At 45.2% G+C, this 13726-nt stretch overlaps 1 protein-coding gene across 21 annotated transcripts in view; it reads right to left on the bottom strand.

Annotated features, from left to right (window-relative positions):
- PKHD1 (PKHD1 ciliary IPT domain containing fibrocystin/polyductin) overlaps window positions 1–13726 on the bottom strand; it is a 466962-nt gene that overhangs the window by 314327 nt on the left and 138909 nt on the right. For all 21 annotated transcript variants that reach the window (XR_012157891.2, XR_012157890.2, XR_012157896.2 and 18 more), the window contains one exon: window positions 12717–12873. Coding sequence is in view for 16 of the 21 variants with exons in the window: in XM_073335719.2 (XP_073191820.1) it covers window positions 12717–12873 (157 nt within the window). In the remaining 5 variants the exon portion in view is untranslated. The remainder of the gene's footprint in view (window positions 1–12716; window positions 12874–13726) is intronic.

The following is a 13726-nucleotide window of genomic DNA, read 5'->3' as shown; positions in this document are numbered from 1 at the left end:
GGCTTCCCAAAACTCACTGGCAGCCTGCCTTTCTTCCTCCTCTCGGACCTCTTTTATCAGCTGGGAGGAACTTGGGGGATGTTCCCGTCGTTCTCTTAGCCGGAGATGAAGTAGAATCGGGTTCTGATACTGAGTTCCTCTTACAATTTGAGCCAGTCTGGTCTGATCCATCTGCTCAGCAGTCACTGCTCCCCTCATGACAGCTCTCTGAAGCAGTCTCTCCAGTCTCTGTATGTAGGCTGAAGCCTTCTCGCCCTTTTGTTGTCGGGAATTAAGGAACTTACAGTAGCTGTCTTCAGGGCCCTCTACGCTCCCAAAGTTGTGTTCAAGGGCCTCTAGGCAGTCCTTCACACTGACCCCAGGGTCAATGAGCTTCAGGGTGCGAATCACATCTAATGCTGGGCCGCCAAGGCTCTCTATAAGGCATCTTCGCTTTTCTGCATCTGGTACGGCCCACTCTTGCAGCATTTCAGTGGTATGCTCTAACCAGGGTTCAAACTCCTCCTCCCCAGCAAATAATCTTAACTTACGACAAGAGTCTGACTCAGCATGAGGCAGCACAACCTTTTCCAATATTTGCCCCAGAGCTTTTGTCCAATCATCAGCCGAGGCTGCAGCCTCCGAGCTGGAAGCTGCTGAGCCAGGGCCCAACAAACCTGACATATTAGCCATTATACAAACAGTAATTTCCTCAAAATATAAGCACAAACAAAAAAAATATATAAATTGTTTCCCAATGTAGTGGATCACTCAACAGGTGCTTGTGAGGGGTACTGACCCAGGCGATCCCGGACGAGCCCCCAAAAATGTAACCCTTCTGCCCGTCAGAGTTGGCAGCAACAGGGCCGGGTTCAATATCTAGGGGTTCCATTCCAATAACACAATGCAAACCGGCTCGAGCCCCCACCCAGTGACCTGGGACAAATATATACCACCCCCGCTGGGCGCCTCCAAGAGGCAATACTTCCCCTCTCGCAAGCACATAGTCTGAGTGTAGCAAAAGTCTTTTAATAACAGAGAGAAACAATGTGGCATTATGTTGGGGAAACACCACCAACCGGATTCATAACACAACCCATGAGCAAAAACAACCCCACCCCAGGCAAATTGGGGCATGCCCTTTTCCCTTTGGTTCTTGAGTCCAGCAACCCCAAAAGTCCAATGCCCCAAAAGTCTCTGTCCCTGGTCAGGGCAGCCCCAGAGTTCGAAAGTTTATTGGCGGAGCTTTACCTCCCAACCTGGGTGGAAATGGGACGGGGGTAAGAGGCACCTTACGTGATCTGAAGCTGACCGCCCCATAGCTCCATAGCGGCGCTCCGCTCCGCCAGCCGCCCCACAAAACTCCTTCGCGCAGCTGCACTCCGCTCCACCAGCCGCCCCACGAACTCCTTCGCTCAGCTGCGCTCCGCTCCGCCAGCCGCCCCACGAACTCCTTCGCTCAGCTGCGCTCCGCTCTGCCAGCCGCCCCACGAACTCCTTCACTCAGCTCCACGGCCCACAAGCAGCTCCTGCCATCCACACACTGCTCCGCGTCGAACTGCTTCACCAGCCATCCCGCAAACTGCTCCACAATATATCTTCAGGCTCCCCCACTACTTAACACAACGCTCAGGGATTTCAGCGCTTAGGTGAATTCAGCTTATAGTAGGGGAGCCCCAATGCTGGTGCACTGTTAGCCCAAAGTGAGCTCAGCAGCCTATAACTAGACTTCTAATGAAATCAAAATTAGCTCTGATATTCCACAGTGGAGAGAGGAGGAAGTGCAATCAGCATGTAAGGCCCTCACCAAGGGGCCCATGCCACCAAGTATTAATACTTGTCCCCAGCCTCTCTCCATTCACACAGTTTTGGAACCCATGACCCTTGCCTAGCGAGTGCTACTTAGATGATGGTGAATCCCTCCATCGTAACAAAAGGCCACGTACAGTTCCAAGCACAGTTCCCATAATCAGGGTAATAACAATTTATTCTTCCTGCCCCAATAACAGAGACACTGGGGATCCCACAGCAGCCAAAGTGACCATTTGGGCAGCTATGGTCTCATTCTAGGCGTGGTGGGTGTGCCTATGCAAATGAGATCGGCCCCTGAAGTTCTTTTCCACAACTTGCCACACCTCACCACCAGATGTCAGGGTGGAGCTCATCCTGACACTGCTTACATCTGCAAGTGCAGGATGTCACTGAAATTTTGCAAAAAGAAAAGGAGGACTTGTGGCACCTTAGAGACTAACCAATTTATTTGAGCATAAGCTTTCATGAGCTACAGCTCACTTCATCAGATGCATTCAGTGGAAAATTTCTGGATTGCTATGGTCAAATAAGATAAAAAACTTGTTTTCAATTTCTGTCCTGTTTATTGTAGGGTCTGTGTAAGCATATCACAAAGTGTTCAAAAGCTTGTCAAAGAAGACAGATAAAACTAACTTTAAAGTAATGCAAAGAAATAGTGAGACCTTCATCTATTGTATATCGTATATAGAGAAGTAGAATGAAGCTCAGATTTTGAGACAGTTGACCTGCTGCGTTGCTGTCTCCCAGATGGGTTGGCAATGTATTGGCCTTCCTATCTGTATTATGCTGTATTAATCTTTGACTAATCATCGTTAATTAGTAAAGTTGATTAAGCCTAGCTACTTGACACCTCGCTATTGAATTAAATTGAACCCACAACACTACCAACAACATGTTTTTCCTCTCAGACTGTGATAAATCCTGTGTACTCAGGGCAGGTGTGCTTCTGCAGTGGGCTGAACAGACTGGTGAGGCTAGCCCTTTGTTCTCTCATCTCTAGCCCCTGAAGCCAATGGGACTACTCATATGAGTACCAGCTCACTAGTGCGAGAAAGGGGGTTTGCAATCTGGCCTTTTCACGAAAATGGCTTTCCCATAATCTGATGGGAGCAAGTACAATTCCAATGGCTGGAAGTTAAAGATATACAAAGGCAACACTGGGCTAGGTGCCATTTGAATATACAAGAAGACATAGTCATTGCCTCAAAAACCTAAGACGACAAAGACAGACAATGAATGGGTGACCTGAAGCAGCTAAAAGGTGATGTGTTCCAAAGGGCGTTGATAGGCATGTCACCACTTTTGAATGTGTATATTCTATGAACAATCCCCAGCGAACTTTCTAACAAATCACAGTTGGTTTCTTCTAAAAATGTGCGTGTGTGCACACGCGCGCATGCTGTTACAGGGTCGGCTGCATCCCAAGCGCCATCCTCGTCACTTGGAGTCGCTCTGTGACTCCCTGCCTCAGTTTCTCCTCTTCAGAAACCTTAATAAACTCTGCACAATCCTTTTGTCTAATAACACTCCCTTCTCTCACAGTCTATCTTGTTTATATAACATTCAAAACAAAATTCAGTCCTGGAGCTTCTCTTCCCCCTCTTCTCCCCTGAAGTCTGCTCTCGCAGCTCTTGCCTGCCTTGGCAGGCCACTCTCATCCCTACAGAGCAGAACTGAACCCTAACACCTGATATTTTCAAAACTGCGGAGCCCCCACACCTATCACTGAAGCCAACAGAAGCCAAGTCCTTCTGAAAATCAGTCCAAGAGCAGAGACAACGAATCCCTGGGAGTTAAGAAACAACAGCTTAATAACAGTTAAAAGCAAAGATTGGCAAATATTCAGGCTCAGTCATTTGAGTCATTTAATTATAACCTATATACAAACTTACTAGCACTTATGCCCTTACGTTGTTTGTTATGGCTGCACAAGAGAGCCTGGAATGTCCTACAAGGGACCTTGGGGTAATTTTATAAAAATCAATCAACTATTGTTATGGTAGCCTCCCCACCAATTCAAATAAATACAATTAAACCCATAATCTCTTCTGTGCTGTGATATGGAGACCAAACACATCTCTTTCAAATGGGAGAGAAAAGAAACATTCTGAGGCTATTTGATGTTTGGTGAGAACATCAAAACCATCACTTGTCTCGATTAAACCAGCAATTGGCCTTCACCTCCAGGCCTGGAAAGAATTTTTTTCCCATCCTCTTTTAAAAAAAAGAAACCCAAAACTAAATCTGAGGCACTGCCCCCTTTCCCAGAAGGAAAAGAAATCCAACCAACAGCTAGAAAAACTGATAGAACAGTAAAGAAAACAAACCAGAAAATAAGATAGGGTCCACTTAGGTACTCTTTCACTTGAACCACCGACTGCACCAGAAGAATGATGAAGGGACTGGTGCGGGATAGACAGATATTTCTGCTCTGAAGTCTTATGTGAAACAAAGGAAAACAAGAGCAAATGGAGAGGAGGTGGAAATGCAATATGATACCTCTTCATTTCATAGAGTGTCTTGGGCTGGAACAAAAGAATACCAAACTGGCTCAGTCTCAAGGTCCACCTAATCCAGTACCCTGTCTCCAATAGATGCTTCTGAGGAAGGTGCAAGAACCTCAAGAGTTGGAAGTGATAAGATAACCTACCCACAAGGAAAGCTTTGACTGATCCCTGTTAGTTAGAGAATGAGTTATGCCTTGTAGTATGAGGCTTTTTATCCCTTCCAAAATGTTAGTCTGTTTTTAATCCTCATGATTATGGAGATTCTCATTGTCCATACACAGGGTGTTGAGTTCAACCCCATCTTTCTCATTAATATTTAGTTTGTGGTAGCATTCCAAATGTTTTAGGGATTTCCCAAACACAGAGGAAAGCACTCATTGAGGACCCTGTTTTGCTTTGATGTTATAAGCAATCAGCCTCAATATTATACCTTTAAGAGAAATATTGTATTCTTTAAATGAAATGTCTCATTAAAATAAGTACCATAGTTAAAATAAGTTTGGACATAAATGCCTGTAAATTTGGATGTAGGTTATAATTAGATTGTGCAGGGAAAAGGATGAAAGTGACTTTCACCAGATCCAATCCAGCTTCCCTACACAAGCTGAGTGAAGTGCTAAATGTAAACAAAAGATGTAAAGTAATTTTTAAGAGAATTGTTTTATAATCAATAATTTCAGTGTCACACAGGAAAGGGGTGTGTGTGTGTGTATACACACACACACAGATACACATATATACAGACACACACAATTATATCAACTGCATCCTCTTAACTATTGTATAAATGAAAAATCCAGTAGAATGCCCTTTGCCTAATGGAAAAGCATCTGCTGCTATTTGAAAGGTCACCTCCTCAGTGGACATGTCCGCTCTCTTCTGCACAAGGGTTGTATCCTACCATCGGTATACGAGGAAGGAGTTTTGTATCATAGGCTTTGGCCCTATATGACCAATGTTCCCGGACCCCTGGACTTGTTATTCTCAGCTCTCTTCACCATTGTGTTTTATGATGATCCCACTAGAACCCCCTTGAGATGTGCTGAACCTCACAAATTATGTTCCTGGCATGCATCCCCAAATGGCAAACAGCAGGAGGAAATGGCTAGAGCTAGAACATCTTTCTTCAAACAACTGATCGTGCATAACAAGACTGCAGCGTGCTGGCAATCCATTTGATATGCTTGTTCTCAGCCTCCAAGGGGGTGCCTGCTGGGAGCAAACTAGAATGAAAAGAAAGATCCTGCTATGTAGATCCTCCTGCGCTCTTTTCATAGACTTCATTTATCGGCCTTAATTAAGGACAAGATACTAATTTTATGAACCCTGTTGCGTGCACCCTTTGGACATGCTCACATGAAACACGGATGAGCAACACAAGTTCACTGCATCCTGGGCTCCTACAGAGCAAGACACAAAGGAGTGAAGCGCTCATTACATTGACTCTGCCCCCAAAGCTGTCTGAACCAAAAGAGGCCAAAACTCACTGTACATGCCACAGAGGGCATTCTCCCCACACACATTTAGGTCCCAATCCAGCAAAGCACTTGAATATATGCTTAGCTTCAAGTGCATAGGCAGTACCACTTAAGTCAATGGTACTACTCATGTGTTTTAACATTAAGTGTGTGCTCAAGAGCTATGCTAGATTGGGGCCTTAATCCAGCCTTGAGCTAGGGAGAGGCAGCTGCTTGAATGGTCTCCGTTAGAAATCATCTCCCAGGATCGATGCCCATGTTTTCTGGCTGGGTGCATTCATGCCCATCTGTTCAGATGCCATGTGCTCCTTGCAAGCTGGGTGGCCTCTTTCCTTGAAGTACAGGTGCCAAGCAATGGTGATTTAGATCACCAGCCTGCATAACGCTGCAAGCACCATCTCGTCTAGAGGAAGTCCCCCTACTCTGCCAGCACTGAGATGGCATCACAGACACTTGATCACATCTACAGTATGAGCCAAAGAAAGGGACAGCCAAACAGGGAGGAAGAGAGGTTACAATGGAGTGTATGGATATTACTGGTTGCACCAGAACAAGGTATGTTACAGTAGATGCCTTGGAAATCTGGATGAAAGTCACTCAGCTGTATACGTCACAATCTGTATTACCCAAGGATACACAATGCAGCTACTCAGGGAAGGCCAGTCAGACCAGGAGACAAAATAGGTGAAGGTGATAGTCTGAGGGGCTTCCAAATCCCAACACCTGAGCTCCAGAGGAAAGACATGTTAGGCTCCTGTGGTAGGATAATGCTTTGGGGAAAGCCTCACAAAGGCTCCCAGGTAAAAAAAAAAAAAAAAATCACAAGAAGGGAACTGATGTGAAAGGGGTGTTTGATCTGCAGAACTGAACCTGCGCTCATTTCATAGAATCATAGACTCCGAGGCCAGAAGGGACCATTGTGATCTCACCTCCTGTACAACTCTGGCCATAGAACTTCCCCCCAAATAATTCCTTTTGAACTACAGCATCTCTTTAAAAGAAATCCAATCTTGATTTTACAAAGGTCGCAATCCAGAAAAGCAGTTATGCACATGATTAGTCCCCCTGAAGTCAATGTGACTACTCTCACTTAAAAGTTAAACCTGGACACAAGTGCTTTGCTGAACCAGAGCCTTCATCCAGCTCTAATCTAGAAACAGGCAGCTGCTTGGACATTTCAACCTGCTGGAGACCAGCTCAGGCAAAACAGTTTGCTTTTAGCAAGGGAGGATGGTCTTGTAGCAGTGCCCTGGACTGACTCTGAGCAGTCAGTGTTCAATTCCTGGCTCAGTCACAGACTGCTTGTGTCATTGTGGGCCGAGTCACTGAAGTTCTCTGTGCCTCAATTACTAATATTCTGTTTGTATCCGTTTCTGCCTGCTACATTTGTCTCATCTATTTAAATCGTAAGCTTGCAAGGGCAGGGAAGGTCTCTTACTAAGAATCATAGAATATCAGGGTTGGAAGGGACCTCAGGAGATCATCTGGTCCAATCCCCTGCTCAAAGCAGGACCAATCCCCAGTTTTTGCCCCAGATCACTAAATGGCCCCCTCAAGGATTGACCTCACAACCCTGGGTTTAGCAGGGCAATACTCAAACCACTGAGCTATCCCTCCCCCCTAAGCATTTTGCATAGTGCATAGCACAATGGGGCTCTGATCTCAGGTCCTAGTGTAGGCCATACCTTAATGCATCGTCTTTTGTCTACAGATTAGCAAGGTTTAACGCTTGAGAGGAAGAATGGTCCAGCAGTCAGAGCTCTAGTTTGGTATTCAACAGACCTGGCTTGTCCCACCACAGACTTCTTCTGTAGCCTTGAGGAAGTGAGAGTCTCTCTGGGCCTCAGTTCCCCATCTGTGAAAAGGGGCTAGTAGCACTGCCCAACCTCACAGGGGCTTTGTGAGGACAAATGCATTAAGGATTATAAAATCCTGTGGGAATGGGGGCAATAGAAGGACCTAGGATAGATCTAGGAGGACTCAAGAGAGCTTTTGCTCAGATAATTAGCAGCAGCAGCATCTTCTTGCAGAGAGTGGACTTCTCCATGACAGTGAGTGGAGGAAGGAGGGGACCATGCTGCCTAAGCTTCCAGTCTGATCTTTGCAGGAGCCATATACAGTTCCTTTTGTTAGGAGGACTGGGATTAGCTTCCACTGATCTGCTGGAGTTCAGCCTGGGAAGCCTTGGAGGAGTCTTGGCAGCTATCAAACATGCGGAAAATCAATTTAGTTAGCGAACGAGCGCTCTAGGAGTCTAATATACATGCTGCAATCCCAGACAAAACAGGGGTTAAAATAGATGCATGTGCCCTACACTTAGCCACAAATCAGGATTTACAATTAAGGGAAAGAAATAGAAAAGCTGTCCAATTGCTACAGTTGTAAAGGCCTCAAAAGTCCCCTGCAGGGAATTTCTTCTCCTACAAGTTGAATTCCATTGAAAAACACTGAGTTCTTGTTAAAAAAAAGAAAAAAGAAAAAATATGTTCCTCCTTTCTTCCAAGACAGGTGGAATTTTATGATCCATTGACTATAATTAATCCAGACTTGATGCACATCATTGTAACAACCTAGAGATCTCATCACAGAGCAATAAAGAGAGACAGGACTGCCTTTCCCCCCAGTCTCTTTAAAACTCAATTAAAATATACATTGGATGCAACTTCCCATTAGCTGGTACTATTTGTACATCCCATGTTCTTTCTTTAATTAAAAAACATGCTTATTGCAATACTGCTAGAATCACTTTTACGGTATTTTAATTGTAATGTCTCTGTCTGATTAAAAAAAGAAAATATGAACTAGAAACTGCCTGCAAATAGTATCATCATGCACAGCCCAAATGGACTGAGCATAACAAACAATGGCTCAGATAACCAAGCATCGCAGCCAGTCTGTAAACGAGGAAAATAATGGGTATGAAGGGGATCTGCAAAAGGTGACTGGATGACACAGAAGACTGGACAAAGATAAAAAACTTGCCACTTCTAGGGTACCAGTTCAAACTCAATCCATATCAGCAATGACTGCAGTGGCTGTTGGCTGATGTGCCCCTGTATGTGCCTCAACAGGATCCTATGACTGATGGTATTGAAGGCCAGAGGGAGGATCACTGCAAAGGACTCCTGTCCAAAGCCAAGAGAAGGTTATCCAGCTATGTGTGTAGGGCCACGTTGATGGGAAGAGGTGCAAAAGGGAGACAGAAGAGCTAAATTAATACAAATGAAAAGGCCTCCTGATATAACACCAGAACTGTGTTAACCTCATGCCTGGTAAACAAGTTAACACCAGTTAAACAAAATTGGTTTGTTGGAAATTAGACCTAATTGTTGGACAAAATAATAGCGGGATGGACTATTCCACCCAACACTTCCTTGGCAGTCCTCAGGAAAAGCCTTTTTGGGGAAGATTGTGTCTACCGTGGCCACGGACTGACTGAAAGAAGGGGAAGGAGCGAGCTTCACCATCATGGCTGCCACCCCTGCTGTCTCCTGAGACCCCGGGATCCAGTGGGACATCTTTGTGTCTTCTTCATCCTGAGAAAACCGGACAAGAGAGAAGAACCTAGATGCCAACAGCTAAATCCCAAATGCCACCTGGGATGTAAGACCATGTAATCCCTTCCCCCATGTGTGTTCTGTTTAATAACGCTCTGGCTTAGCCAGCCACCACTATATTTTGCAATACTGCTGTAAGCCTGTCACCCAAGAGAGGTATTTAAAAGCAATGCCCCAAATGGCCCAACGATGGCACAAGTTTGCCAGGTCTTATCAGCCACTCCGAGACTGTGTGCTGGGCTTGTGTTTCTCCAGCTGGGCTTGTGTTTCTCCAGCACTGAGTCTGCAAGTGAGAGTCAACACCTGAGAGAGAAGCTGCATTTTCTCTTTGCTGTTTTTCCCATGTCCCTCTTGGGTGTGTGTGTCTTGTTTTATTTTCTAAAAAACAGGATCAAACCTCAACAGCAACAACAACAGCTCCAGCCCATCTCAACTAACTTCTTCTCTTTATCCCCAAAAGTACAGTTATCACCATCTGCATTTCTTGCATGCAGCCACCGGTGGATTTTTTTGCAGCCACCAAAGCATGGGCAGAGACTGGGGGGCAAAGCAGCAGTCCCTCCCTGCAGCACGCATCTGTTGCTCCTGAATGGCTGGCATCAAGGGCAGTCAGATGCTCCGCCTTGGTGTTTGTGCTGGTGCTGCCAGCAAGGATCGGTGCCCTGCACCATGCAGCCTTCTTAGGGCCTCCAGGCAGTGCCTCTGGAGACACGTGCATGGCACCAGAGGCAGCTCTTGTCAGTGGAGATGGCTGCGGCGTTTGGTCACCAGGATATTTCCTGGGCAGCTCCCCCGCACCGGCAGTCTGGGACGCTGCAGACGGCTGGTGAGTGCCCAACCCACCTTCCTGGGACAGTCTTTCACTGAATGGCCATGGGAGACAGGGACAGAGATGGATCAGCGTTTCCCGCATCTGGGGCTGCACTCGCTATTCACAGTTGCTCTAGCTACTACAGCAGGTCAATGACTCTAGGCTGCTACAGGGCTTGGCAGCTCCCTGTCATGGTGAGGGGCTCCCACTCCATGACAAGCTCTGAGCACAAGAATAGGAGCAAAGTCCAGGTGAGCTAAAGGGGGATCTCTACTTCCTACCGCCCAGCCCCAGTGTGTAGAGGCCATGCCCTACCAGGGGGCTTCTATCTGTGTTCCCATGTGGTGCATGCAGCCTGCCAGTATCACGCCTTCTTATTAGCATCAAGAGCTCCATGGGTGATGCAGGGTGAGTCTGAGCACAGGGGAATCCTTCCTCACTGCCACTTACAGGAACGGGTTTGCTGCTTTTCAACAAGTACAGAAGTATTGTAAGGAAAATTGTCAGATCAGCCACCAGCAAGAGTTGGCCACCCCACTCTGAGGCCACTAAAACTGTTGTGAGAACCTCTGATCTAAAAGACTGTCATACAGGGGTTTTTCCTTATAAAATCTGTTTACAGCTAATGGGAAAGGGAAAAACGGACCTGATTAAAATGAAAGCCTCACATAACACTTTACATTTCAAATGCTTTAATTGTTTTCCCTTCTTTTCTGTATCATTAATAAAGAACTTAAAAGATTTTTAATGGTATGTTTGCCATGGTACTAAGCAGGCTGAGGTATCTGGTTATAAAACCCTGAACCCTGTTTAAAACTGTTTAATGTTGGATAGTTTCAGGGTCATGTTAACACCTTTGACTCTTTCAGCCCATTTATTCCATCTAAATTACTGTAATACAAGAGAACCAAGTGTGCTTGGTATCATAAATGCCCTTCTCAGAGTCACTGGGTCTAAAATAGTCTAATGTTGGTTTAATAACTGTACCGTACCTACCATATTGTGTGGGTCAGCTGAATGGGCTTGTTTGAGAATGAAAAGGAGCATGACGGAGAGGGAAAAAATTGCTTTTGAATATGAGTCCAAGCCACAAAGACCCTGTTGCCAAACTTCACTGAAAATAATGGAAAGACTCCCATCAAATTCACTGGGCTTATGGATCAAGCCCATGGTTCAGAGTTGTGTCTGACCTTCCTTTCTTATTCAGTTTCTTGCTCTGGATCTATTTCATAGGTTTGGGCTGAACCACAAAGTTTAGACCCAGATTTGGATCCAAACTTGCTAGGATTTTGGATCCTGCATTCTAGTTCAGACCACCTCATACTTGTGATACAGATATGCATTCCAGCAGGATAATCTCATTTGGGCTGAAAACGACTCATTCATTACCAAGAACCTATTTTCAGAGGCTTAGAACTTTCAGCAGGAGGTTGGTGGGGAGGAGGGGAGGATTTGGCTAAAACATTTTCATGCTTGATCTCGCCCCCAGCTTGATTAAAATATTTATTTTCTTTGTTCAGGTGGAAGAAAACGTGATAAAATTCCACCCCACTATTCTGGGAGATCGCTGATAAAGGGATAGAAGTGGGAAGGAAAGTTCTTTCCATTTTCAGATTTCTTTATCGTCTGTTAACTCAAAACTGAGTTAAAATACATTAAAATATCACATTCCTTGCATCTGTAGTACTCAATGAAGGTTTAGCCACAGATCCTCAAAGATATTTAGATGCCCAACTCCCATCGATTTCAATGGGAGTTGGGAGCCTAAATGCCTTTGAGGATTTGGGCCTTAATACCTATGACATTTGTTAAGAAATCTCTTTTACAAACCATTAAGTGTAAGCATTTAAAACACAACACAAAGTCCTTTCCTTACTTTTTAGGCCCCAATCCTGAAAACATTTACGCATGTGCTTAAACTTAAGCATGTGCAGAAGGGTGTGCAGGATTGGGGCCTTCATTTTGAGGATGGAAATGTTTCTACTGGTGAATGGCAGGTTATTTTTGTCCTTAATTGTGTATTGACTCCAACCGAGCTGCATCTATTTACACCAAATCTGAATTTGACTCGGGGTATGTAAGTACTACAGGCCTGATGCTTTCTCTCTTAATTGTGCTGTATTATTTACACAACACTAACGGAGTGCTAGGATCATGGATTATTTATTACATTCTGTAACTGTAGCCTATAATTCTGTAACAACATCATTAGTTCTGTAAAGGCTTTTCCAACACATTTGCATCAAAGATACCACACAAGACATAGGTGATTATTGTTACCAGTACCACTATTATCCCTGATGGCTGTGCAGAAGAGCTCTGCTTTCAGTAGTCCTACTCATATTGTCATTATGCCTCAAACGGCATAAACGATGCTTTCTGCATACAGAATAATTAAACAGATCCCTCCCCACATCCTCACTATGTTTACCAAACACTGATGCTCTGTCTTTGATGCTCCTGTCTGACCAGGTGCCTTGGCACAGTTTATTTGATTGGGGGGCGGGGAGAGGGAGGAGAGAATGAAATGCTACAGCCTGCAAGAAACAAACAGACAAAAACCTCCTCAGACCTTTGACGTGTAGAAAGTTGAGGATGCCAGTGGTGGTATCCAGCAGCAGCGTCTGGCCTCTTTCTACTGTGACATTAGCGCCATCTTGTGGCAAGTGCCCATCAAGCCAGCTGGAGTTCTTAGACCATCGGCCGCAGAATTGGAGGGGGAGGTGCCTCTGAAAAAGAAAATAAGGGTCTTAAAATTGACCTTAGATTTTTTTTTAAATTATGAAACTGGAAATAACTTTAAAACAAATTATAAGTGTGGTCATGCAGGTCCTTGTCCCAACCTCCTGTTGTCACCAAGCATGGAAATACTTGTCAGGGGAGAATGGACCCAAGTTTTACCTGGCATACCTTAAGTGAAGTTCATTTACTCCAGTCTTTTCTGCTAGGCTCATTGCGCTGTATATTCCCGCCCCTCTTCCCCCCTCCCCCCCCAATATCCAGCCCACTCCCCCTTTGTTATATAGAAGAGAGAGGAGGGAATCCAAGTTTCTTGGTGTGTGTTTTCTCCACTACAATATCTAGACTCAACTCACAGTCTACTTCAAAAGTGGATCTAGACTCACCACAAAGGTTAGGCCTGGATAGACCTTAGAGGAAATGCTAGATAGCATGTCTAGCAATAGACCTACCTCGAGAGGTACTGCAAGGATTAGTCAATACTTACAGCATATGCACCACAGTAATCCATGTGCTTGTTACCATCAGACTGGATTAGTGTAACACAGGATATATGTGGCTTCTCTAGAGGGTGAAAAGATTGATGTAGTAGACAGGGCATGACAAGGACTCAAGAAACCTGGGTTCATCCACAGACTCCCTGGTTGGCTTTGGGCAAATCACAGTCTACCCCATCTCAGTTCTCCATGTGTGAAATGGAGATGATACTTCCCTACCTCACAGGGTGTTGTGAAGATAAAACCCTTTATGACCGTGAGAGGCCCAGTTACCAGAGTGATGAGGGCCATGTACCCTGGCAGATTCAGCAACACCAGCGAGTGTGAAATGCACTTGCCTGCTTCC

This window comes from Lepidochelys kempii, chromosome 3 (genome assembly GCF_965140285.1).
Source record: "Lepidochelys kempii isolate rLepKem1 chromosome 3, rLepKem1.hap1, whole genome shotgun sequence".
Lineage (NCBI taxonomy): Eukaryota > Metazoa > Chordata > Testudines > Cheloniidae > Lepidochelys > Lepidochelys kempii.
This window is presented reverse-complemented; position numbering and strand designations above follow the sequence as displayed.